This window comes from Oncorhynchus clarkii, chromosome 4, assembly GCF_045791955.1.
Source record: "Oncorhynchus clarkii lewisi isolate Uvic-CL-2024 chromosome 4, UVic_Ocla_1.0, whole genome shotgun sequence".
Classification (NCBI taxonomy): domain Eukaryota; kingdom Metazoa; phylum Chordata; class Actinopteri; order Salmoniformes; family Salmonidae; genus Oncorhynchus; species Oncorhynchus clarkii.
This window is the reverse complement of record NC_092150.1, coordinates 77315704-77339036: the sequence shown is the minus strand read 5'-3', so window position 1 is coordinate 77339036 and position 23333 is coordinate 77315704. Positions and strand designations below refer to the sequence as shown.

At 45.6% G+C, this 23333-nt stretch overlaps 1 protein-coding gene across 1 annotated transcript; it reads left to right on the top strand.

Annotated features, from left to right (window-relative positions):
- The first annotated feature begins 290 nt into the window (after positions 1-290).
- LOC139407844 (leucine rich repeat and fibronectin type III domain containing 5b) lies at positions 291-6070 on the top strand. Its single transcript, XM_071151714.1, has 5 exons — positions 291-1181; positions 1488-1662; positions 1877-2216; positions 5037-5337; positions 5456-6070. Exons 1-5 carry the CDS (start codon positions 291-293, stop codon positions 6068-6070), a joined length of 2322 nt encoding a protein of 773 aa, XP_071007815.1.
- The last annotated feature ends 17263 nt before the right edge of the window (positions 6071-23333 follow it).

The window sequence follows — 23333 nt, the reverse complement described above, 5'->3', positions numbered from 1 at the left end:
TGGACCCCAGGATCCAGGAAGAGTAGCTGTATCCAAATGAACAAAAAAATATTTTCTCTCCAGTCTCTACTTTGGCGTATGCTCCCATCCTGTCAGGGGATAAAAATGACCTTGGATCAGTCTGGTGCAACTTCATCCAATTGCATGTTATTAAAATACTTTCTCTTTCCTATTTGGGGGGAAATTACCTTAGATCAGTGTCTTGGGGATATCTCCATTCAACATGTAGGATGTTAAAATGCTTTCTCTTTCTTATCTGTCCAGGTGTGTTAGCCTAACTGCAAATCCTGATGGAGACCCTGTTAGTTTACCTGATGGTACTTGGCATGGCTGTAAAAGCCCACAAGGTCCAGGTGTGCCCAAAACGCTGTGTCTGCCAGATGCTTAACCCCAACCTAGCAACCCTCTGCGACAAGAAGGGCCTCCTCTTCGTCCCGCCCGACATCGACCGTCACACCGTGGAGATGCGTCTGGGCGACAACTTCGTTACGGGCATTAAACGACGGGACTTCGCCAACATGACCAAACTGCAAGACATGACGTTGTCTCGGAACACCATTGGCTCCATCTCGCCTCACGCCTTTAAAGATCTGGAGAACCTCAGAGCCTTGCATCTGGACAGCAACCGTCTGACGAGGCTCACCAACGACACCTTCAGTGGGATGTCCAAGCTCCAACATCTCATTCTCAACAACAATCAACTGATTCATATCCACATCGGGGCCTTCAATGATCTCACAGCTCTAGAGGAGTTAGATCTGTCCTACAACAACTTAGAAAGCGCCCCCTGGGTGGCCATCCAGAGAATGACCAGCCTCCACACCCTGGGCTTGGACCACAACATGCTTAGCTACATTCCTGAGGGAACCTTCTCTGGCCTGCAGAAGCTCAAACGCCTTGACGTCACATCCAACAAGCTCCAGAAGCTTCCGCCAGACCCAGTGTTCCAACGGGCCGGCGTCTTGGCCACATCAGGGAGCTTGGGTCCGACGTCATTTGCGTTGAGTTTTGGGGGGAACCCACTGAGGTGTAACTGTGAGCTGCTGTGGCTGAGGAGGCTGAGGAGGGAGGATGATCTGGAGACATGTGCGGCTCCGCAGCACCTGGCTGGGCGATACTTCTGGACCGTGTCTGAAGAAGAGTTCCTCTGTGAGCCCCCTCTTATCACCAGACACTCCCAGGTAAGGCTGAGATGATACAGTCACAACACATCATTGGTAAATAGTATCGCGATAACCCAGTGATAACAGTATCATGATAACTGACAAAAGATGCATTATCAAGCGTGTCACTGAACACACCTTTTGTTTTATAACATGGTCAATAATAAAATATTGATCATGTCCTCCTTTTCCAAGATTTTATTATTTTATTGCAATGATTGCCTAACATTGATTATCGTGCTATTGCAAATCATGATAACTGCTTTTGTCGCGATCACTCTAATTATCACAGTAAGTAATATTGTTTACCCTAACACCATTTAGGAGCTGCGAGCGTTGGAGGGTCAGAGTGTAGCTCTGCGCTGTAAGGCCAGGGGCGACCCAGACCCCATCATCCACTGGATCGCCCCAGACGGCCGGCTCATGTCCAACTCCTCCCGGGCTGCGGTGCACAGTGATGGGACCCTGGACATTCTTATCAGCACTGTGAAGGACTCAGGTGCGTGTCATTGAAATGTCTGTTATGGTGATTATGTTGAGTGTTTCTGTTTGTATGCTTCGGGTTTTAACAACCCCTGAGGCGGGTTTTTAGGACCATTTAATCCAAATAAAAATTATTATTTGATGAACTCTGTTCTCTTGTTACATTTAGCTTCCCCCTTCATTTGAAAGGAAACAGAAAAGCAAATAAATGTTCTCTATCGCTCCATCAGGCTCCTTCATCTGTGTTGCCTCCAACCCGGCCGGGGAGTCCCAACAAACTGTTGACCTGGTGATCGCCAAACTCCCACACATCACCAACAGTACTGTGGAGAAGGAACAGGACCCAGGTTCTTCTGATATCGCCACGGTAACGAGGATGGGTGGTGGTGGGGAAGGCGGAGGAGTGGTTCCACTGGGAAACACAAAGACGAGCCAGGAGAAGAAGGTGGTGATTGCTGAGGCCACGTCTACCTCGGCCCTGGTCAGGTTCAGCTTCCAAAGAAGTATACCGGGCATCCGAATGTTCCAGATCCAATACAACGGAACCTACGATGACTCTCTGGTTTACAGGTGAACCTTGGCTTCTATAGGCAGAAAAAAAGTTAATTTATCTTCCGTCCCTCTGTGTTTCATAATTTTCCTTCAATTCGCAAGAGGCTGAATGTATCTCACAGGAGAAACCATCGGAGCGAGTGAAACAGCGTCCCTCTGTCTCAGTATGTGTAGGCCATCTATCTGATGCTGTCTGGTCAAAAATAATATGACATTGTTGCCACCCATAGCATTGAATGCAAATGAAGCCAGCGAACATTTGACTTCCCTTGATAATTTTTAAAATAAAATAGTAGCCAATCAGCTAAACTAAGTGAGCTCAACTGTGAATGGTCCTGGCGCACCAACAAAAAAAAGTGTAAAGGGAAGCCAGTTTGGATTTGGCTTCACACCAATCACGAGCCAAATGACATTAACAGAAAAAACTTGAATTGTTGCATCTCATAGTGTCGTAGGGATGGTGCCAGGTTTCCTCCAGATGTGACGCTTGGCATTCAGGCCAAGGAGTTCAATCTTGGTTTCATCAGACCAGAGAATCTTGTTTCTCATGGTCTGAGAGTCCTTCATGTGCCTTTTGGCAAACTCCAAGCGGGCTGTCATGTGCCTTTTACTGAGGAGTGGCTTCCATCTGGCCACTCCACCATAAAGGCCTGATTTGTGGAGTGCTGCAGAGATGGTTGTCCTTCTGGAAGGTTCTCCCATCTCCACAGAGAAACTTTGGAGCTCTGTCAGAGTGACCATTGGGTTCTTGGTCACCTCCCTGACCAAGGCCCTGCTCCACAGATTGCTCAGTTTGCCAGGCGGCCAGCTCTAGGAAGAGTCTTTGTGGTTCCTAACTACTTCTATTTAAGAATGATGGAGGCCACTGTGTTCTTGGGGACCTTCAATGCTGCAGACATTTTTTGGTACCCTTCCCCAGATCTGTGCCTCGACACAATCCTGTCTCGGAGCTCTTCAGACAATTCCTTCGACCTCATAGCTTGGTTTTTGCTTTGCCATGCACTGTCAACTGTGGGACCTTATATAGACAGGTGTGCGCCTTTCCAAATCATGTCTAATCAATTACATTTTTAGCTTTGTCATTATGGGGTATTGTGTATAGATTGATGAGGATTTTTGTCATTTAATCCCTTTTAGAAGAAGGCTGTAACGTAACAAAATGTGGATAAAGTCAAGGGGTCTGAATACTTTCCGAATGCACTGTAAATTCATACATTGTCATATTTAGGTTATGTGGATTCTGCAAAATTATAGGTCTAAGGTCTATAGGTGATTTGATCATGTTGAAATCTTGAAGTTGAAATGGTGCTGGAATAGTGGAGGCAGCTCCTGTTTCATTGCAAACTCTCTGTGGTTCTAAATCAATAGTTGTTTAGTGGTCCGAAAATGTCAGAAACATTAACTTGCTTGACCATACTGTAGTAGGTCATGTAACTGTTTGTTTGCTCTCCGATTTTGTGATGAAACAAAGATGTGATTGAATTTATTCTGCCACTGTGTCTTCTTATTGTCTCGGCCTTAGACCTATATATCACGGTGGCAAGGGATATGAACTAACAGGCTATAGAGAAAACAACACAATTATCACAACACATACAGTACAGTAGGTTGTAATATAGCTATTTTCCTGGCTTGGCTTCCCCAGTGATTTTACCCACGCACTGCTGCTGTATATAGGGACTATTTTTGTCCTTGGTGATTGATATTGATGCCTCATTTCAACTCTCAGAACCAGGCCCGAATGAGAACTAACAAGAACCAGGCACAATGGTATTTTGTAGTAGTTCCTGATTGGTGTTGAGTGACTATTATGTTGTTTAAAATGAATGTCAAATGTGCACATTCTCATTAATGATTAGCTATTTCTCTAATTGTGAAAAGTAATTAATTTACTGACATTCTTATTCAGTGACTTACAAAGTCACCTAGGTAACAGTGTGTATAAAGTACACACAACATGTACACCAATGGTAATACCTCATCAACAGCATGAAAACAAAATGTCAGCACTGAGCTGTAGGGCAAAGCCGAGATGAAAGAGACAGCAGCATGTTACACAAAGCCTTAGAAGATCTTTCAGGCCTCTTCTGAGAAATCAGTCTACACAAGGCTCTTTCATCTGGCAACCCTTTCACTCCATATTTGAAGCTTATATTCATGACACAATATGACCATTTAACACACACTTTTATCCAAAGTGACTTACAGTCTACGCCAGGGCTGGTAAATTCCAGTCCTGGAGGGCTGGAACATTCTGGTTTTTGTTTCTACCTGGTAGTTAATTGAGCTCACCTGGTTTTCTAGGTCTGAACCAGTTCCTTATTAGAAGGAGATGATGAAAAACAGAAGTGTTTTGGCCCTCCAGGACGGACATTGAACAGGCCTGGTCTACACATACTTTACATACATTGTGTTAATGAGGTCCATTTGTGAATGAATAACACACAGTTTTGGTCTTTCAAGCATACAGCGCCATGGCCCAACAACTGAGCCATTGGACCTATTGTGACTGTCTCTTCTGAGAAATGGGTGTGCAGACAATCGTTCATCTTTCATGCTTCCGACTTCTCACTGGGTGTTTTTGTGTCTCAGGGGCTTGGGTAAAAATAAAAGATGAATCTCCATTTCCACAACTAGGACAATGAAGTATCCTTTTTTTATCTTCCACCCCTTTCACACATTAGCAATTCAACTTTTCATTGTGATTCTGTTACAATCTGAGACATAACATTCTCTCATCTCTGAACACTTCTTGCAATATGATTTATAATTGGTCTGCAATTGCCCTAGTATGCTCTCAACTCTTTCATTCCACTGTCTCTCTCTCTCTGTTTTCAGAATGATCCCTCCGAGCAGTAAGAGTATCCTGGTGAACAACCTGGCTGCCGGTACACAGTACGACCTGTGTGTGCTGGCCATCTACGACGACCTGGTGACCTCCCTGACCGCCACGCGTGTGGTGGGGTGCATCCGCTTCACCACCGATCCCCAGTACCTCCGCTGCCACTTCATGCAGTCCCAGTTCCTGGGAGGGACCATCGTGGTCATCATCGGAGGGATCATCGTGGCGTCCGTCTTATCCTTCATCGTCTTCCTCATAGTGAGGTACCGAGTCTGTAACCAAGGCGATGAGGATAAGGTAGGAGTATTGAGTATTGCTCTTTTCTTTGTTACTACTGTCTCTGTACTGTTGTTATTGTACAGCTGATGAGGTCATTTCTCCCTGGGGGATCAATAAAATCTCTCTCTTTCATAAGGCTTTGGAAATGGGTGAGATCCGGTCTCTGAGCAGTGATGGTCAGCTCCAGGGCTGCGGCGTCCCCAAGTCCATGTCCAAGTCTCTGTCCAAGCAGATTCTCTGTCTGGAGAAACCAGAGAAGGTGGATAAGGAGTATCTGAGGGTGGGCCTTCCTCCCCCTGAGCTGTTCAAGCAGCAGCGACCCCCAGTCCTGACCACCACCACATCCAGCAAGCCATCCATTCCTGACTGCCAGACAGATGTGGAGTTAGAGAACACAAACCGGAATAACTCAGCGGAAGCTAAAATGGTTGTTTCCGCCGTTTCCACAAAATGGACAAAGGTCGCTAGAGGGCCAAGCCCCCCTGGAGGGTCCTCCCACCATTACATGACAGTGCCAGCAGGGGGCGTGAGGGTGAACCGGCGGCACTCTCTGAACATGGACTCGTACAAGGAGTGCTGCTACTTCAGCCTGGTACAGCAGCAGCAGCCAAAGCCTGGTAGGGGTTTGCGCTCCAAACGCAGTCTGTCCATGAGTGGAGAACTGCCCCAGTTGGAAAGTGCAATGGCAAACATACGCAGAAGCAGAGACAAGCTGTATGGGTCCGAGTGGCTTCTCGAAAGCACTCTATGATCAGGATTTTACAGGTTTATAGGGTTTTTGTTTTCTTGGATTGGATTTGTGGCCTGTGGTGGAGCAGACAGTGACTTTATACCTTGTTCAGACTGTTACAGCGGTCTTTAGTCTGCAAGACCCACAGATTCCTCTAGTATTTCTGAAGACAAGGAGGCCAAACAGGGTTTTAAAGGGCAAATGTTTAACATTTGTTTATCGACCTTAAAGCAAATATCTTCTCAAAGTCATCTTTATATTGACTTTGGATAAAACTGAAGGCACCAAAAAATGTATAAAGCAACTTCATGTACAAAATTGTTGAGTTGTGTAACATGTTCTGCGATACACCCGTAAGTGTTCGCATGGTATTGAATGCAGATGGAAGTCTAGCATTATTTAGAGAGAGAGGGAGAGAAAGGGATGGACGATTATACTTGTTATAACATTGCCTGTAATGTAAAGTGATTACAATCACTGTGTAGACTATGAATGGACATATTTCTTGTCATCAGTTTTCCAGACGGTTGAAGACATGTCTTAATTAACTCGGTGGCATTTGGAGGGATTGCGAATGTGCAGAACACCCCAGACAGAAGTGTAGAACAGAATGTACCCAGGCTGTGTGTGACATAGCACCCTATTCCCTATAGTGCACTCTGGTCAAAAGTAGTGCACTATATAGGGAATATGGTGCCATTTAGTCTGGTGACAGAGCTGGATATTTTCATCAAGCTGCACCAGACACGCAGCACAATGCAGCATTCACGTTACCCGGCGGCATCGATTGAGCTTAATACTGCCCTCTTGTTTGAATCAGTACATTTTATCACATAATTACACATAGGATTATTGTCACAGCTGATATGATAGTTCAAACAAAGACAGGATGACAAGAGCGATAAAGGATGTGTGGTCCATTTTCATGTTTTTTACAATTATTAAAACATTGTTTGTCATGTCAGGCTAAGAATCGTTGTAAATTGACTTGTCGGTGAAGAGGAAACGAAAGCCAAAAAACAGTATATGAGAAGTCGGCTCTTGATTTAACTGTTGTTTCTGTTTGATGTTTACCAGTATAAATAAACCAATGAGAAAAAGGAATCTAATGTAGTTTTAACCTTATGATATCTTATGATATATGCTTGTGACGTAACTTACCAGGTACCTATAGAGAGCAATGTTGACTATTTGTAGACACTAACTCTGCCATGGTCCGTTGAACAAAGCCTATGGGAAAATGTATAGAGTTTTTAGATAAACGCTGAAAATAAGGTCTGTGGTACACACAGGCTTAGGAGATCTTAACGTTTTGTTCTATGCCATAATCTTCATCAACTAACATCACTTTTTGCGAATTTTGGTAATTTAAAAATAACGCACATGAAGTCTTCATAACTCATAAAGGTCATGTTAACTGACATATTATCTTATAGAACAAAACGTATAAGATCTCATAAGCCTGTGTTAACCTCAGATCTTATTTTCAGCATTTATTCCAAAACCCTATTCTTTCTCCATTAATTTTGCTCATAGGAATGACTGACTACAAGCTGTCAAGCTCTATTGTTGCTTTCTTAAAGGGACGCTCTGCAGTTACTTCGTCAATATTTGGACTTCTGTGTTAATGAAATGTACCCATCGATTCTTGAAGAATATCATTTATAAATGCCCCATCAGCTTAGTTCAACTGTAGCCCATCAGACCCCAAAATAGAAGCTTGTTTCACTTCAATGTTTGTTAACAAAGAAAATATAAACAAACAGGTTGTTTCCATTACAAACAACCTTTAATCTCGAGTCACGCTTGAAAAACAAATGAGTTTAAGGTTCGGTATAATCTTAAAGCATTTTTAACTCTCCAACTCATCCCAAACCATCTCAATTGGGTTGAGGTCAGGTGATTGTGGAGGCCAGGTCATCTGATGCAACACTCCATCACTCTCCTTCTTGGTCAAAAAGCCCTTACACGACCTAGAGTTGTGTTAGGTCATTGCCCTGTCGAAAAAAAACTAATGATAGTGCCACTAAGCGCAAACCAGATGGGATGGCGTATTGCTGCAGATGGGATGGCATATTGCTACATATTGCAGTCTCTGAACAGTTGATGTTGAGATGTGTCTGTTACTTGAACTCTGTGAAGCATTTATTTGGCCTGCAATTTCTGATGGTAACTCTAATGAACTTATCCTCTGCAGCAGAGGTAACTCTGGGTCTTCCCTTTCTGTGGCGGTCCTCATGAGTGCCAGTTTCATCACAGTACATGATGGTTTTTGCGACTGCACTTGAAGAAGTGTTCAAAGTTCTTGAAATTTTCTGGACTTATAGACCTTCATGTCTTATTGTAATGATGGACTGTCATTTCTCTTTGTTTATTTGAGCTGTCCTTGCCATCATATGGACTTGGTCTTTTACCAAATAGGGTTATCTTCTGTATATCCCCCCCACCTTGTCACCACACAACTGATTGGCTCAAATGCATTAAGAAGGAAAGAAATTCCACAAATTAACTTTTAACAAGGCACACCTGTTAATTGAAATGCGTTCCAGGTGACTACCTCGTGAAGCTGGTTGAGAGAATACCAAGAATGTGCAAAGCAGTCATCAAGGCAATGGGTGGCAACTAAGAAGAATCTCAAATATAAAATATATTTTGATTGAACACTTTTTTTGGTTACTACATGATTCCATACGTGTTATTTCATAGTTTTGATGTCTTCACTATTGTTCTACAATGTAGAAAATAGTCAAAATAAAGAAAAACCTGGGAATGAGTAGGTTTGTCCAAACGTTTGACTGGTACTGTATGTCAGCCAAACAGGCCAGGCTGGAGCGAAAGGCACTTGTATTTATTATTTCTCTCTCATTATGGATGATTAAAATGTGTAGCGGAGGAGCCAGGCCCGGACCTCGACTCCGTCTCTAGTGGGTGCCAGAGGTGTGTGTGAATAATACATGTATTTCTGGGGAGAGGGAAAGAGAGATGGATGAAGAGAGAGGGAGAGGTGGAGAAATGGGGGTTGGTTTGAGAAAAAGAGAGGGGGAGAGAGTGTGGGGTAAAGAAAGAGGGAGATACCAGAAAGAAAAAAACTGGAAAAAAAACTGAAAAAAGAGCATCTGTGTAAGTCTGCAGGGGTGAAGAGGGGTTGAGGAGGTGGTCAGCAGGGGTGAGGAGGTGGTCAGCAGGGGTGAGGAGGGGTTGAGGAGGTTAGCAGGGGTGAGGAGGGTGGTGAGGAGGTGGTCAGCATGGTTGAGGAGGGGGGGTGGGGAGGGGTTGAGGAGGTGGTCAGCAGGGGTGAGGAGGGGGGGTGGGGAGGGGCTGAGAAGGTGGTCAGCAGGGGTGAGGAGGGGGGTGAGGATGGGTTGAGGAGGTTAGCAGGGGTGAGGAGAGGGGTGAGGAGGTGGTCATCAGGGGTGAGAAGGGGTTGAGGAGGTGGTCAGCAGGGGTGAGGAGGGGTTGAGGAGGTGGTCAGCAGGGTTGAGGAGGGGGGGTGGGAAGGGATTGAGGAGGTGGTCAGCAGGGGTGAGGAGGGGTTGAGGAGGTTAGCAGGGGTGAGGAGGTGGTCAGCAGGGGTGAGAAGGGGTTGAGGAGGTGGTCAGCAGGGGTGAGGAGGGGTTGAGGAGGTTAGCAGGGGTGAGGAGGTGGTCAGCAGGGGTGAGAAGGGGTTGAGGAGGTGGTCAGCAGGGGTGAGGAGGGGTTGAAGTGGTCAGCAGGGGTGAGGAGGTGGTCAGCAGGGGTTAGGAGGGGTTGAGGAGGTTAGCAGGGGTGATGAGAGGGGTGAAGAGGTGGTCAGCAGGGGTGAGGAGGGGTTGAGGAGGTGGTCAGCAGGGGTTGAGGAGGTGGTCAGCAGGGGTGAGGAGGGGTTGAGGAGGTGGTCAGCAGGGGTGAGGAGGTGTTGAAGAGGTTAGTAGGGGTGAGGAGAGGGGTGAGGAGGTGGTCAGCAGGGGTGAGGAGGGGTTGAGGAGGTCAGCAGGGGTGAGGAGGGCGGTGGGGAGGGGTTGAGGAAATGGTCAGCAGGGGTGAGGAGGGGGTGGAAATGGACCACTGCTGAACATCTGCCAGTGAGCTTGCCCAGTGAAGTGTGCCCCGCAGCCAAATACAAAACCACACTGCAGGGTTCTGTCCGACTTCTAACCCCCCTTCCCCTCTAGCGCTTACTCCTCCGCGCTCCCTCCACTCCTGCATGTTTCTTAAAGCTCCTCCCTCTGGTCCTCCTCCCTTGCTAACCCCCACCTGCCCATGCTCCCTCCCTCCTTCCTGCCCATTTTCCTTCCCTCCTGGGGGTTGGTTTGAGAAAAAGAGAGGGGGAGAGAGTGTGGGGTAAAGAAAGAGGGAGATACCAGAAAGAAAAAAACTGGAAAAAAAACTGAAAAAAGAGCATCTGTGTAAGTCTGCAGGGGTGAAGAGGGGTTGAGGAGGTGGTCAGCAGGGGTGAGGAGGTGGTCAGCAGGGGTGAGGAGGGGTTGAGGAGGTTAGCAGGGGTGAGGAGGGTGGTGAGGAGGTGGTCAGCATGGTTGAGGAGGGGGGGTGGGGAGGGGTTGAGGAGGTGGTCAGCAGGGGTGAGGAGGGGGGGTGGGGAGGGGCTGAGGAGGTGGTCAGCAGGGGTGAGGAGGGGGGTGAGGATGGGTTGAGGAGGTTAGCAGGGGTGAGGAGAGGGGTGAGGAGGTGGTCATCAGGGGTGAGAAGGGGTTGAGGAGGTGGTCAGCAGGGGTGAGGAGGGGTTGAGGAGGTGGTCAGCAGGGTTGAGGAGGGGGGGGTGGGAAGGGATTGAGGAGGTGGTCAGCAGGGGTGAGGAGGGGTTGAGGAGGTTAGCAGGGGTTGAGGAGGTGGTCAGCAGGGGTGAGAAGGGGTTGAGGAGGTGGTCAGCAGGGGTGAGGAGGGGTTGAGGAGGTTAGCAGGGGTGAGGAGGTGGTCAGCAGGGGTGAGAAGGGGTTGAGGAGGTGGTCAGCAGGGGTGAGGAGGGGTTGAAGTGGTCAGCAGGGGTGAGGAGGTGGTCAGCAGGGGTTAGGAGGGGTTGAGGAGGTTAGCAGGGGTGATGAGAGGGGTGAGGAGGTGGTCAGCAGGGGTGAGGAGGGGTTGAGGAGGTGGTCAGCAGGGGTTGAGGAGGTGGTCAGCAGGGGTGAGGAGGGGTTGAGGAGGTGGTCAGCAGGGGTGAGGAGGTGTTGAAGAGGTTAGTAGGGGTGAGGAGAGGGGTGAGGAGGTGGTCAGCAGGGGTGAGGAGGGGTTGAGGAGGTCAGCAGGGGTGAGGAGGGCGGTGGGGAGGGGTTGAGGAAATGGTCAGCAGGGGTGAGGAGGGGGTGGAAATGGACCACTGCTGAACATCTGCCAGTGAGCTTGCCCAGTGAAGTGTGCCCCGCAGCCAAATACAAAACCACACTGCAGGGTTCTGTCCGACTTCTAACCCCCCTTCCCCTCTAGCGCTTACTCCTCCGCGCTCCCTCCACTCCTGCATGTTTCTTAAAGCTCCTCCCTCTGGTCCTCCTCCCTTGCTAACCCCCACCTGCCCATGCTCCCTCCCTCCTTCCTGCCCATTTTCCTTCCCTCCTGCCCCCACTCCTTCCCTCCCTTCCTCTCCCCTTCCCCCCTCCCTTCTCTCCCCTTCCTCCTCCCTTCTCTCCCCTTCCCCCCTCCCTTCTCTCCCCTTCCCCCCTCCCTTCTCTCCCCTTCCCCTCTCCTCCCTCCTGCCCATTTTCCTTCCCTCCCTCCCGCCCCCACTCCTACCCTCCTTCCCTCTCTCCTCCCTCCCCCTCTCCTTCCCTCAATCATTTCTCAGTAGGGACACTTTGATTAACTACTTGCTGTTACTGGTGATGGCATTGGCATGGTCTTTCTTTCTCACTTTGTGTTCCTCTGAATTGGTTCACGATCATCCACTTTCTGGAACAAATCTATGAAATGATCACTGATGCTACAATTATATTTTGCTAATTGTAATTGGTCACAGGGAGAGGAGCTATCATACCAGGCCACTGATGGCACCAATTTGTGGCCAATTGCATCGTTTAAACCGATCTTTGAGTCTGTTTCAGTGTGAAGGGGCCATTACAATCACAGTGAAAAAGAGGCTGACGATGACAGCCCACTGAGAACACACTGGTTGAATCAACGTTGTTTCCACGTCATTTCAATGAAATGATGTTGAACCGACATGGAATAGACTTTGAATTGACATTTGGTAGCTTCCTAATCTTATTACTGTGTAAACCAGGGCAGTTAAATTCCAGTCCTGCAGGGCCGAAACACTTCTGTTTTTTGTTTCTACCGGGTAGTTAATTGCACTCACCCTTATTAGAAGGAGAGGATGAAAACCAGAAGTGTTTCGGGCCTCCAGGGCCGACACTAATCAGCTCTGGCGTACTTGGCACCCTTCATAGAGTAGGGACTATTCAACCCGCATCGTGGAAGTTCAGCTTAACAGTGCGATTGACCATGACTGCATTCATGGTAAAACTCTACATACAGTGCCTTGCGAAAGTATTCAGCCCCCTTGAACTTTGCGACCTTTTGCCACATTTCAGGCTTCAAACATAAAGATATAAAACTGTATTTTTTTGTGAAGAATCAACAACAAGTGGGACACAATCATGAAATGGAACGACATTTATTGGATATTTCAAACTTTTTTAACAAATCAAAAACTGAAAAATTGGGCATGCAAAATTATTCAGCCCCTTTACTTTCAGTGCAGCAAACTCTCTCCAGAAGTTCAGTGAGGATCTCTGAATGATCCAATGTTGACCTAAATGACTAATGATGATAAATACAATCCACCTGTGTGTAATCAAGTCTCCGTATAAATGCACCTGCACTGTGATAGTCTCAGAGGTCCGTTAAAAGCGCAGAGAGCATCATGAAGAACAAGGAACACACCAGGCAGGTCCGAGATACTGTTGTGAAGAAGTTTAAAGCTGGATTTGGATACAAAAAGATTTCCCAAGCTTTAAACATCCCAAGGAGCACTGTGCAAGCGATAATATTGAAATGGAAGGAGTATCAGACAACTGCAAATCTACCAATACCTGGCCGTCCCTCTAAACTTTCAGCTCATACAAGGAGAAGACTGATCAAAGATGCAGCCAAGAGGCCCATGATCACTCTGGATGAACTGCAGAGATCTACAGCTGAGGTGGGAGACTGTCCATAGGACAACAATCAGTTGTATATTGCACAAATCTGGCCTTTATGGAAGAGTGGCAAGAAGAAAGCCATTTCTTAAAGATATCCATAAAAAGTGTTGTTTAAAGTTTGCCACAAGCCACCTGGGAGACACACCAAACATGTGGAAGAAGGTGCTCTGGTCAGATGAAACCAAAATTGAACTTTTTGGCAACAATGCAAAACGTTATGTTTGGCGTAAAAGCAACACAGCTCATCACCCTGAACACACCATCCCCACTGTCAAACATGGTGGTGGCAGCATCATGGTTTGGGCCTGCTTTTCTTCAGCAGGGACAGGGAAGATGGTTAAAATTGATGGGAAGATGGATGGAGCCAAATACAGGACCATTCTGGAAGAAAACCTGATGGAGTCTGCAAAAGACCTGAGACTTGGACGGAGATTTGTCTTCCAACAAGACAATGATCCAAAACATAAAGCAAAATCTACAATGGAATGGTTCAAAAATAAACATATCCAGGTGTTAGAATGGCCAAGTCAAAGTCCAGACCTGAATCCAATCGAGAATCTGTGGAAAGAACTGAAAACTGCTGTTCACAAATGCTCTCCATCCAACCTCACTGAGCTCGAGCTGTTTTGCAAGGAGGAATGGGAAAAAATGTCTGTCTCTCGATGTGCAAAACTGACAGAGACATACCCCAAGCGACTTACAGCTGTAATCGCAGCAAAAGGTGGCGCTACAAAGTATTAACTTAAGGGGGCTGAATAATTTTGCACGCCCAGTTTTTTTCCTCAGTTTTCAGTTTTTGATTTGTTAAAAAAGTTTGAAATATCCAATAAATGTCGTTCCACTTCATGATTGTGTCCCACTTGTTGTTGATTCTTCACAAAAAAATACAGTTTTATATCTTTATGTTTGAAGCCTGAAATGTGGCAAAAGGTCGCAAAGTTCAAGGGGGCCGAATACTTTCGCAAGGCACTGTATGTCGGCTCAATCACAATAACCATTACATTTATATCGCAGAATCTGTAATGCTTCAGCGTGACAGATGAATTTGAAACTGTGGTTAAATCAGTGCAAAGCCTGCCAGACATAAATTATAGACTGAAGAAGGAGAAGAGTAGTTTATTGTCCATTTGTAGAGATGTAATTGTGTCTTTTAGCTTCTTAAACAACCCCTGAGACCCCCCGCATAATACATTCTCATATTTTCCTGGAGAGTATAAAGCCAGAGGCCAGACAGACAACATGACAGAACCACCAGATATCTCTCTTGCAGGAGGACATGGAGAGTGTGTGTGTGTGTGTGTGTGTGTGTGTGTTTGATATGCACACAGTGTAATATACCCACAGACAATTCCAGACAGTATGCATTATTAAGAGCAGTAAATGGGTCCAGCATGAACATGTCTCATTAATAGTGAATGTGATTACTGTTTCTGGGAAGCTCCAGTAGTCTGTCTGTACCAGGAGGGAGTAGGGGAGGGAGAGAGGTGGATAATTGAAATGGTCAAATAAAAACAAAAGACTTCCTTGTTTACTAATAATCAACTGTTACTAGCTGTCTGTATGTCTACCCTGGGTCAGGCTCACTTACAGTGTTATTCAGATGTAATTGTAATATAATTGATTTATTGAGGTAGGCTCATGTACACTTCATTTGACCCCAAAATACTTTGTTCATCAGTGAAAGGTAGAGAATGATATGCAGATATGCAGTGTAAAGTTTTGTCAAAGTACTTCAATTTGACTAGGCAATCCAGGCACCAACTAGGAACCATTGTCTGCCCATTTGCCTGATAGAGTAAATCCCCTCCATAAGTGGTATCAGCTTTCTCCTTCCTAAGCATCCTCATTTATTAGCCACACTCTTAGAAAATAAGGTCCCTTATAAAACCAAAAAGGGTTCTATCACTTGCTTCATATATGGATTCCCTAAAAGTTATAAAAAACCCTAGAGGTTCTTCTTCACTGAACCAAAATGCTTCCATATAGAACCCTGCATGGTGCCATTTATGAATTATGGCTACTACTATTAAATAGTCATATTTTTAGCTAAGAATATAATGTAATAAACAACAAAATAATAATTACCAGCATAGTTTTTAGAATGTTATATTATATGCAAACATAGTTTGGAAATATGCACTAGTAGCCAGGGAGGCATCTCTTTGCTTGAACGGTGGCCAATGTCAACTCTGGTTGACTTCTTTACAATACACCTTTCTCTGTTAGTTACAGCAAACAACAAAAATGTGTCTTCTGCTCTGTCCTCAACCCCCCAAACAGCAGACCTCACAGATACAGTTGAGCACAGGTTCAAGCTGAAGTGCAGCACCCCTGGATGGAAAGCATGTTATGGCTTTGGTCAAGGGCCCAGCAGTAGGGGAATGTTTTGAGGATGTGAACCCAGCAGCCCTCCAGTTGTCAGATCAATTCTGCCCATTTTTCTAGTGCCCGGGCCAGTACAGTATGGGTTGTTGCCTGACTGCTTCCAGAGAAGAAAAAAGGAGAAAAAACAGTAGTTCATCTTCAGAAATAAACATCAGTTAATCTGCCAAAATGAAGACAAAACGCTATGCAGACATACACTGAGTTTACAAAACATTAAGGACACCTGCTCTTTCGAAGCTATGATGCCTTATTGATGTAACCTGTTAAATCCACTTAAATTAGTGTAGATAAAGGGGAGGAGACAGATAAAAGAAGGATTTTTAAGCCTTGAGACATGGATTGTGTATGTATGCCATTCAGAGGGTGAATGGGAAAGAAACATGATGCAAGTGCCTTTGAATGTGTTATGGTAGTAGGCATCAGGCGCAGTGGTTTGTGTCAAGAACTGCAACACAACACTTTCACACAACAGTTTCCCATTTAAGAATGGTTCACCACCCAAAGGACATCCAGCCAACTTGACAACTGCGGGTAGCATTAGAGTCAACATCGGCCAACATCTCTGTGGAATGCTTTCAACACATGATAGGGTCCATGCCTTGATGAATTGAGGTGGTTCTGAGGGAAAAAGGGGGGCGGGGGGTCCAACTCAATATTAGGAAGGTGCTCTTAATGTTTGGTATACTAAGTGTATAATTATTATGATGAAGAACAACTTACATGCAGTTGTCAGCAGCAGCCAAAATAGTCTCTGATAGTTCTGGATTACTGACAGTGAGTAAAATAGTGTGTGAAAAGTCATTTAATGCTTAAATAGGCTATTGAATCACCAAGACTTATAATACATAATTTATTCATACCTCCTCTCAGTGAGCAACAGTCTTCTATTGGCTTCATGAAACATAGTACCCTCAATTGACACTGAAATAAAAGTAACAATTTGTTAATTGCCAATGTCAGGCTGGGTCTGTAGCTGTTTTTTGCGTATCCCATAATAAAAAATAAGATTTATTCTAATCGTTAGCATACAGTCTTCTCTTCGCCTTCATGTTTGTGTGTTACATTACGAGACAGCTATTAATTCCCTTTCGGATTAACGTTACTTTCCCACAGAATTACGATTCTTCAACAACTCGAGGAAATGCTGTGAGTAGTTGATATTTATCCACTCCCCCTCTCTAGATGTTGTGCCTGTCCACACTAACTACCTTTTATAGCTTTTTGTTGGGCATTTCCATCCTTGTGTGTTAGCTAGCTAGCTTCGGGTCTATCCCATTACTTTAGAAGTTAGTTCGTAGCTAGCTAAATAAGCCCACGTAGCCATCATAGTTAGTTGTACCTGTTGTTGGCGCTTGTTGACCCATGGTGTTGTGCCAGTCCCAGCCCTTGGATCCAGCATTACCACCCCCTTCACTTGGAGTTTTGCTATGATCCCGGAGCTCAGCGGTGCAGTAGGTTACCGGTCCTCGCATGACAGAGTCCACCAACGCCGAGACTGATAGTCCATGTTGACTGTGCCAGTCAGATAGCTTCATATAGGCAGGAGTTTTGATCCCGGACCTTGATAACTTACATATTTATATGGGAGTCTTGACCCCGAAGCACGACAGGTCAGAGCCAACAGTAAGTCAACATTTCTCTCAATGCATCCAAAAGCCGAAACCAAAGCAATCAACGAACATTCGAAATGCTCCAACTCTAATGACGGGTCTCATTCCCCTCGTGATCCACTGCCCAATAAACTCTATCGCTCATCCTTGCCTGGGCACAAATCTCGATGCACTGAGATGTGTAAGGAAATTAAGTCACTGGACAGTGTTAGGAATTTTATGAATAAATAGCTAAACAATATCCCCATTATAAATAGAACTGTAACTAAGTAAACTTGTAAACTCTGTTTTATTTATCTGATTAACAATATGAATTCATAAATGAGGGATTGTGGAACCTGAAACAGGGGGTAATTAAGTAAAATAAATACCATTCCAGCCAGGTTGGAGAAGATTGGAAGTGTTTTTTTTTTAAGTAAGCAGAAAAGGTCATTAACCTATGGTTGAACCTTAGCTCTGGGATGTTTAAATAAGGCAGTGAGGGCTTTCCCAGGTTTTCCGTTAACTGGAACTGTCAGCTAAGTGGTGATGGATAATGGTGAGGGGCCAAGAGTTAATTCAGTTATATTGTGTGTCATGTGTGTGCGCTAGTAGATTGGAATGAACTTTTGAACCTGCTTCATTTTGGTCAAGAGGAGGAGATTCACTCTAGAACCAATGACGTCATATTTTGTATATAAACTGTTGTTCGTGGTTTCATGGCAGCGTGCTCCGAGAATAAATACTACTATCTAATTTTGATAAGACTGGTCTCTGACTATTTTATGCAAATAGGAATCTTAAAAATTCTTATAAAATAGACTGAGTGATTTAATTAATGTATAATTAATAGTAATTATGAAATTCCAGTGACAGACAGTCATATGGCAACCATTGAGTCTGCCCACGAGCACAACCTGGCCAAGCTTCCCTGCCAGTACCAAACCCAACCCTTACCTCTGAACGGAGTATGGATGTTGAATCAGATGACACTGACATACTATCCACAAAATCCTCCCACTCTTATGACACAGACTATGAGCTCTCTGATCATGATATGTACCACAGCTGTAGCCTCCTCTAGTCCCAGCCACCCACCCTGGCAGTGGTGGTCAACCAGAAAATAACCTTGTCTGAAATATTTGAGAGGGCAAGCAGAAACCTCAATGTGGAACATGCACCTACTGCAATGGCGTCCACATCCAAGTTTGATCAAATACTTTGTGCCTGAGCTCCAATGCACATAGAGCATGCCAAAGGTCAGAACCCCTGCCATGCCATGCATATGCACTCGCTTAGCTACAGTTCCTGGTACAGATGATAATGGTTTTGTCCATTTCCCTTGTATGGACAAATCATACACTTCACTTGTTCTGCCTGCTTATCTCCGTCACAGTTCAGACCAAGGGCTGCCGAATGAACGATACATCTGATCGCTTCCTACGCAGGACACATGACAGCACTGCTTCAGCTGTTAGGCTTGGCAATTCAGCAGCGATACTGGCTTTCAATCAGAAGGAGCTGCAGCAACGCCTCTCTGCAAACTATAACGCTGAGACCATGAAAGAACGGTCTATAGTTACAGACCTACTCATCCAACGCCTTCAGGGAAATGCTCAGATAGTTGGGAAATATTTAGCAACACTGTGCATTGCACGGCCCACCTATGGTTAGTGCAGTCCAAGCTCCCTGACAAAGAGAAGGTTCCACTTCTAGGTGTATCCATATCACCTGGTCAGACATTTGGCTCAACAGCGACGCACATCCTCCAAGTGTGTAAGGAGGACAGAGAAGCACAGATGGAGCTTCAGCACCTCATTCCAAAGCCTAGAGGGCATCAGCCAGCAAACCATGACTCCTGTCCCAGGGCCCCAACTGGGATGAAAAGAAACCAGGCTGATATTCACGCTGCACATGCTCAAGAGTGGAGGAACAGACACTCTCAGCCCTACTGAAGAGATGGAGAGCAGCATCGACCAAGAGGCCGAGGCACACCATATGCAGGCCCGTCGCCTCTGCAGCACAGCACGCAGTGCATCGCCCCTCATGGGACCGGCTCTCTAGCGCAACACCGTTTCCACGAGCACCACCTTTTCAGCTGGAAAAGGTCAACAGCCAAAAAATGGGTGTCAGGTACTCGAACAAAAGACTACGCACTACAATTTTGTAAGCAATCCCCCACGCTTCAGGTGTGCCTTGAAAACAACAGCTCGCAACCCTGCTCAAACGCAAACACTCTATTCAGAAATCTCCTTGCTCCTGGAAAAGCATGCAATCGAAGAGGTAGAACCAGTACAACAAACTGTGGGTTCTACTCAATCTATTTTCTGGTGCCAAAAAATGTGCTTTTCAGTTTCGCATTCTACCCTTCAGCCTTTCGCTCATCCCTCACATTTTCAAAAAGTCCATAAGCGCGGCAGGGTCACAAAGCCATTCTTTGGCACACATCCATGCTCTCACATCACCTCTCTGTGTTGGGACTAACAATGAACTTGGAACAGAGTTCTCTGGTCCCCACAGTGCATGCACTTCCTGGGTTTGACCCTGAACACTCAAATCATGTGAGCAACGCTCTCTTCAGAAAGAGTGCTGTATTTGACAAATTGTCTTTCAACATTCAAACTGAGAAAACCAGTGACTGTTCTAGAGATACAGGCTCCTAGGCCTCCTAGCTGCTGCAATCCATTTTGTACCATTGGGTTTGCTCCACTTGTGGCCAATACAGCGCTGGTAGAAAATATACAATCTATGTCCCAGAAGGAAAAAACAAAAAGCTGACAATTTCAATGAGTTGCTGGAGAGCAATATAATCTTAATTTTTACATTTTTTTAAATGTCACCTTTATTTAACTAGGTAGGCCAGTTGAGAACAAGTTCTCATTTACAACTTCGACCTGGCCAAGATAAAGCAAAGCAGTGCGACAAAAACAACAACAACAATGTAGTTACACATGGGATAAACAAATGTACAGTTAATAACACAATAGAAAAATCTATATACAGTGTGTGCAAATGTAGTAAGATTAGGGAGGTAAGGCAATAAATAGGCCATAGTGGTGAAATAATTACAATTTAGCATTAACACTGGAGTGAAATGTGCAGATGATGATGATGGGCAAGTAGAGACACTGGGGTGCAAAAAAGCAAAAATAAATAACAATATGGGGATGAGGTAGTTGGGTGGGCTATTTACAGATGGGCTGTGTACAGGTGCAGTGATCGGTAAGCTGCTCTGACAGCTAATGCTTAAAGTTAGTTAGGCAGATATAAGTCTCCAGCTTCAGTGATTTTTGCAATTAATTCCAGTCATTGGCAGCAGAGAACTGGAAGGAAAGGCAGCCAAAGGAAGAGTTGGCTTTGGGGATGACCAGTGAGATATACCTGCTGGAGCGTGTGCTACGGGTGGGTGTTGCTATGGTGACCAGTGAGCTGAGATAAGGCAGGGCTTTACCTAGCAAAGACTTATAGATGACCTAGAGCCAGTGGGTTTGGCGACGAATATGAAGTGAGGGACAGCCAACGAGAGCATACAGGTTGCAGTGGTGGGTAGTATATGGGGCTTTGGTGACAAAATGGATGGCACTGTGATAGACTACATCTAACTTGCTGAGTAGAGTGTTGGAGGCTAATTTGCAAAAGATTGGTAGGATAGTCAGTTTTACGAGGGTATGTTTAGCAGCATGAGTGAAGGAGGCTTTGTTGCAAAATAGGAAGCCGATTCTAGATTTAATTTTGGATTGGAGATGCTTAATGTGAGTCTGGAAGGAGAGTTTACAGTCTAACCAGACACCTAGATATTTGTAGCTGTCCACATATTCTAAGTCAGAACCGTCCAGAGTAGTGATGCTAGGCGGGCGGGCAGGGGCAGGCGGCAAAAGGTTGAAGAGCATGCATTTAGTTTTACTGGCATTTAAGAGCAGTTGGAGGCCACAGAAGGAGTGTTGTATGGCATTGAAGCTCGTCTGGAGGTTTGTTAACACAGTGTCCAAAGAAAAGCCAGAAGTATACAGAATGGTGTCGTCTGCGTAGAGATGGATCAGAGAATCACCAGCAGCAAGAGCGACATCATTGATATATACAGAGAAAAGAGTTGGCCTGAGAATTGCACCCTGTGGCACCCCCATAGACTACCAGAGGTCCGGACAACAGGCCATCTGATTTGACACACTGAACTCTATCTGAGAAGTAGTTGGTGAACCAGGCGAGGCAGTCATTAGAGAAACCAAGGCTGTTGAGTCTGCCGATAATAATGCGATGATGCAATCACCCTCAGATAATGCAATCACCCTTGGTCTGGTGCTCCATGCAAGATCTCACCTCGTGGGGTATCAATGATCATGATGAAGGTGAGGGATCAGCCCTGACCTACACGGCAGGACCTGGTCAATGACCTGAAGAGAGCTGGGACCACAGTCTCAAAGAAAACCATTAGTAACACACTACGCCGTCATGGATTAAAATCCTGCAGCGCACGCAAGGTCCCCCTGCTCAAGCCAGCGCTTGTCCAGGCCCATCTGAAGTTTGCCAATGACCATCTGGATGATCCAGAGGAGGAATGGGAGAAGGTCATGTGGTCTGATGAGACAAAAATAGAGCTTTTTGGTCTAAACTCCACTCGCCGTGTTTGAAGGAAGAAGAAGGGTGAGTACAACCCCAAGAACACCATCCCAACTGTGAAGCATGGAGGAGGAAACATCATTGTTTGGGGATGCTTTTCTGCAAAGGGGACAGGACGACTGCACCGTATTGAGGGGAGGATGGATGGGGCCATGTATCGCGAGATCTTTGCCAACAACCTCCTTCCCTCAGTAAGAGCATTGAAGATGGGTCGTGGCTGGGTCTTCTAGCATGACAACGACCCAAAACACACAGCCAGGGCAACTAGTGGCTCCGTATGAAGCATCTCAAGGTCCTGGAGTGGCCTAGCCAGTCTCCAGACCTGAACCCAATAGAAAATCTTTGGAGGGAGCTGAAAGTCCGTATTGCCCAGCGACAGCCCCGAAACCTGAAGGATCTGGAGGTCTGTATGGAGGAGTGGGCCAAAATCCCTGCTGCAATGTGTGCAAACCTGATCAAGAACTACAGGAAACGTATGATCTCTGTAATTACAAACAAAGGTTTCTGTACCAAATATTAAGTTCTGCTTTTCTGATGTATCAAATACTTGTCATGCAATAAAATGCAAATTAATTACTTTAAAATCACACAATGTGATTTTCTGGATTTTTGTTTTAGATTATGTCTCTCACAGTTGAAGTGTACCTATGATAAAAATTACAGACCTCTCCATGCTTTGTAAGTAGGAAAACCTGCAAAATCGGCAGTATATCAAATACTTGTTCTCCCCACTGGAAACAGGATGCACCTGACTCAATTTCGAGTCTCATAGCATAAGGTCTGAATACTTATTGAGGTATCTGTTTTTATTTTTTTATACATTTCTGAAAACTGTAGGGTCATGTCAGGATGAGCCTGCAGGAAGGGTATCAACATGAGGGAGGAGGATGTCTTCCCTGTAACGCACAGCGTTGTGATTGCCTGCAATGACAACAAGCTCAGTCCGATGATGCTGTGACACACCGCCCCAGACCATGACGGACCATCCACCTCCAAATCGATCCCGCTCCAGAGTACAGGCCTCGGTGTAACACTCATTACTTCGACGATAAACGCGAATACGACCATCACCCTTGGTGAGACAAAACCGCGACTCGTCAGTGAAGAGCACTATTTGCCAGTCCAGCCTCTCTCCGTCTATTGCGGACAGTCTGAGCACTGATGGAGGGATTGTGCGTTCCTGGTGTAACTCGGGCAATTGTTGTTGCCATCCTGTACCTGTCCCGCAGGTGTGATGTTCGGATGTACTGATCCTGTGCAGATGTTGTTACAGATGGTCTGCCACTGCGAGGACGATCAGCTGTCCGTCCTGTCTCCCTGTAGCGCTGTCTTAGGTGTCTCACAGTACGGACATTGCAATTTATTGCCCTGACCACATTCGCAGTCCTCATGCCTCCTTGCAGCATCCCTATTTCACATTCATGCAGATGAGCAGGGACCCTGGGCATCTTTCTTTTGGTGTTTTTCAGAGTCAGTAGAAAGGCCTCTTAGTGTCCTAAGTTTTCATAACTGTGACCTTAATTGCCTACCGTCTGTAAGCTGTTAGTGTCTTAACGACCGTTCAAC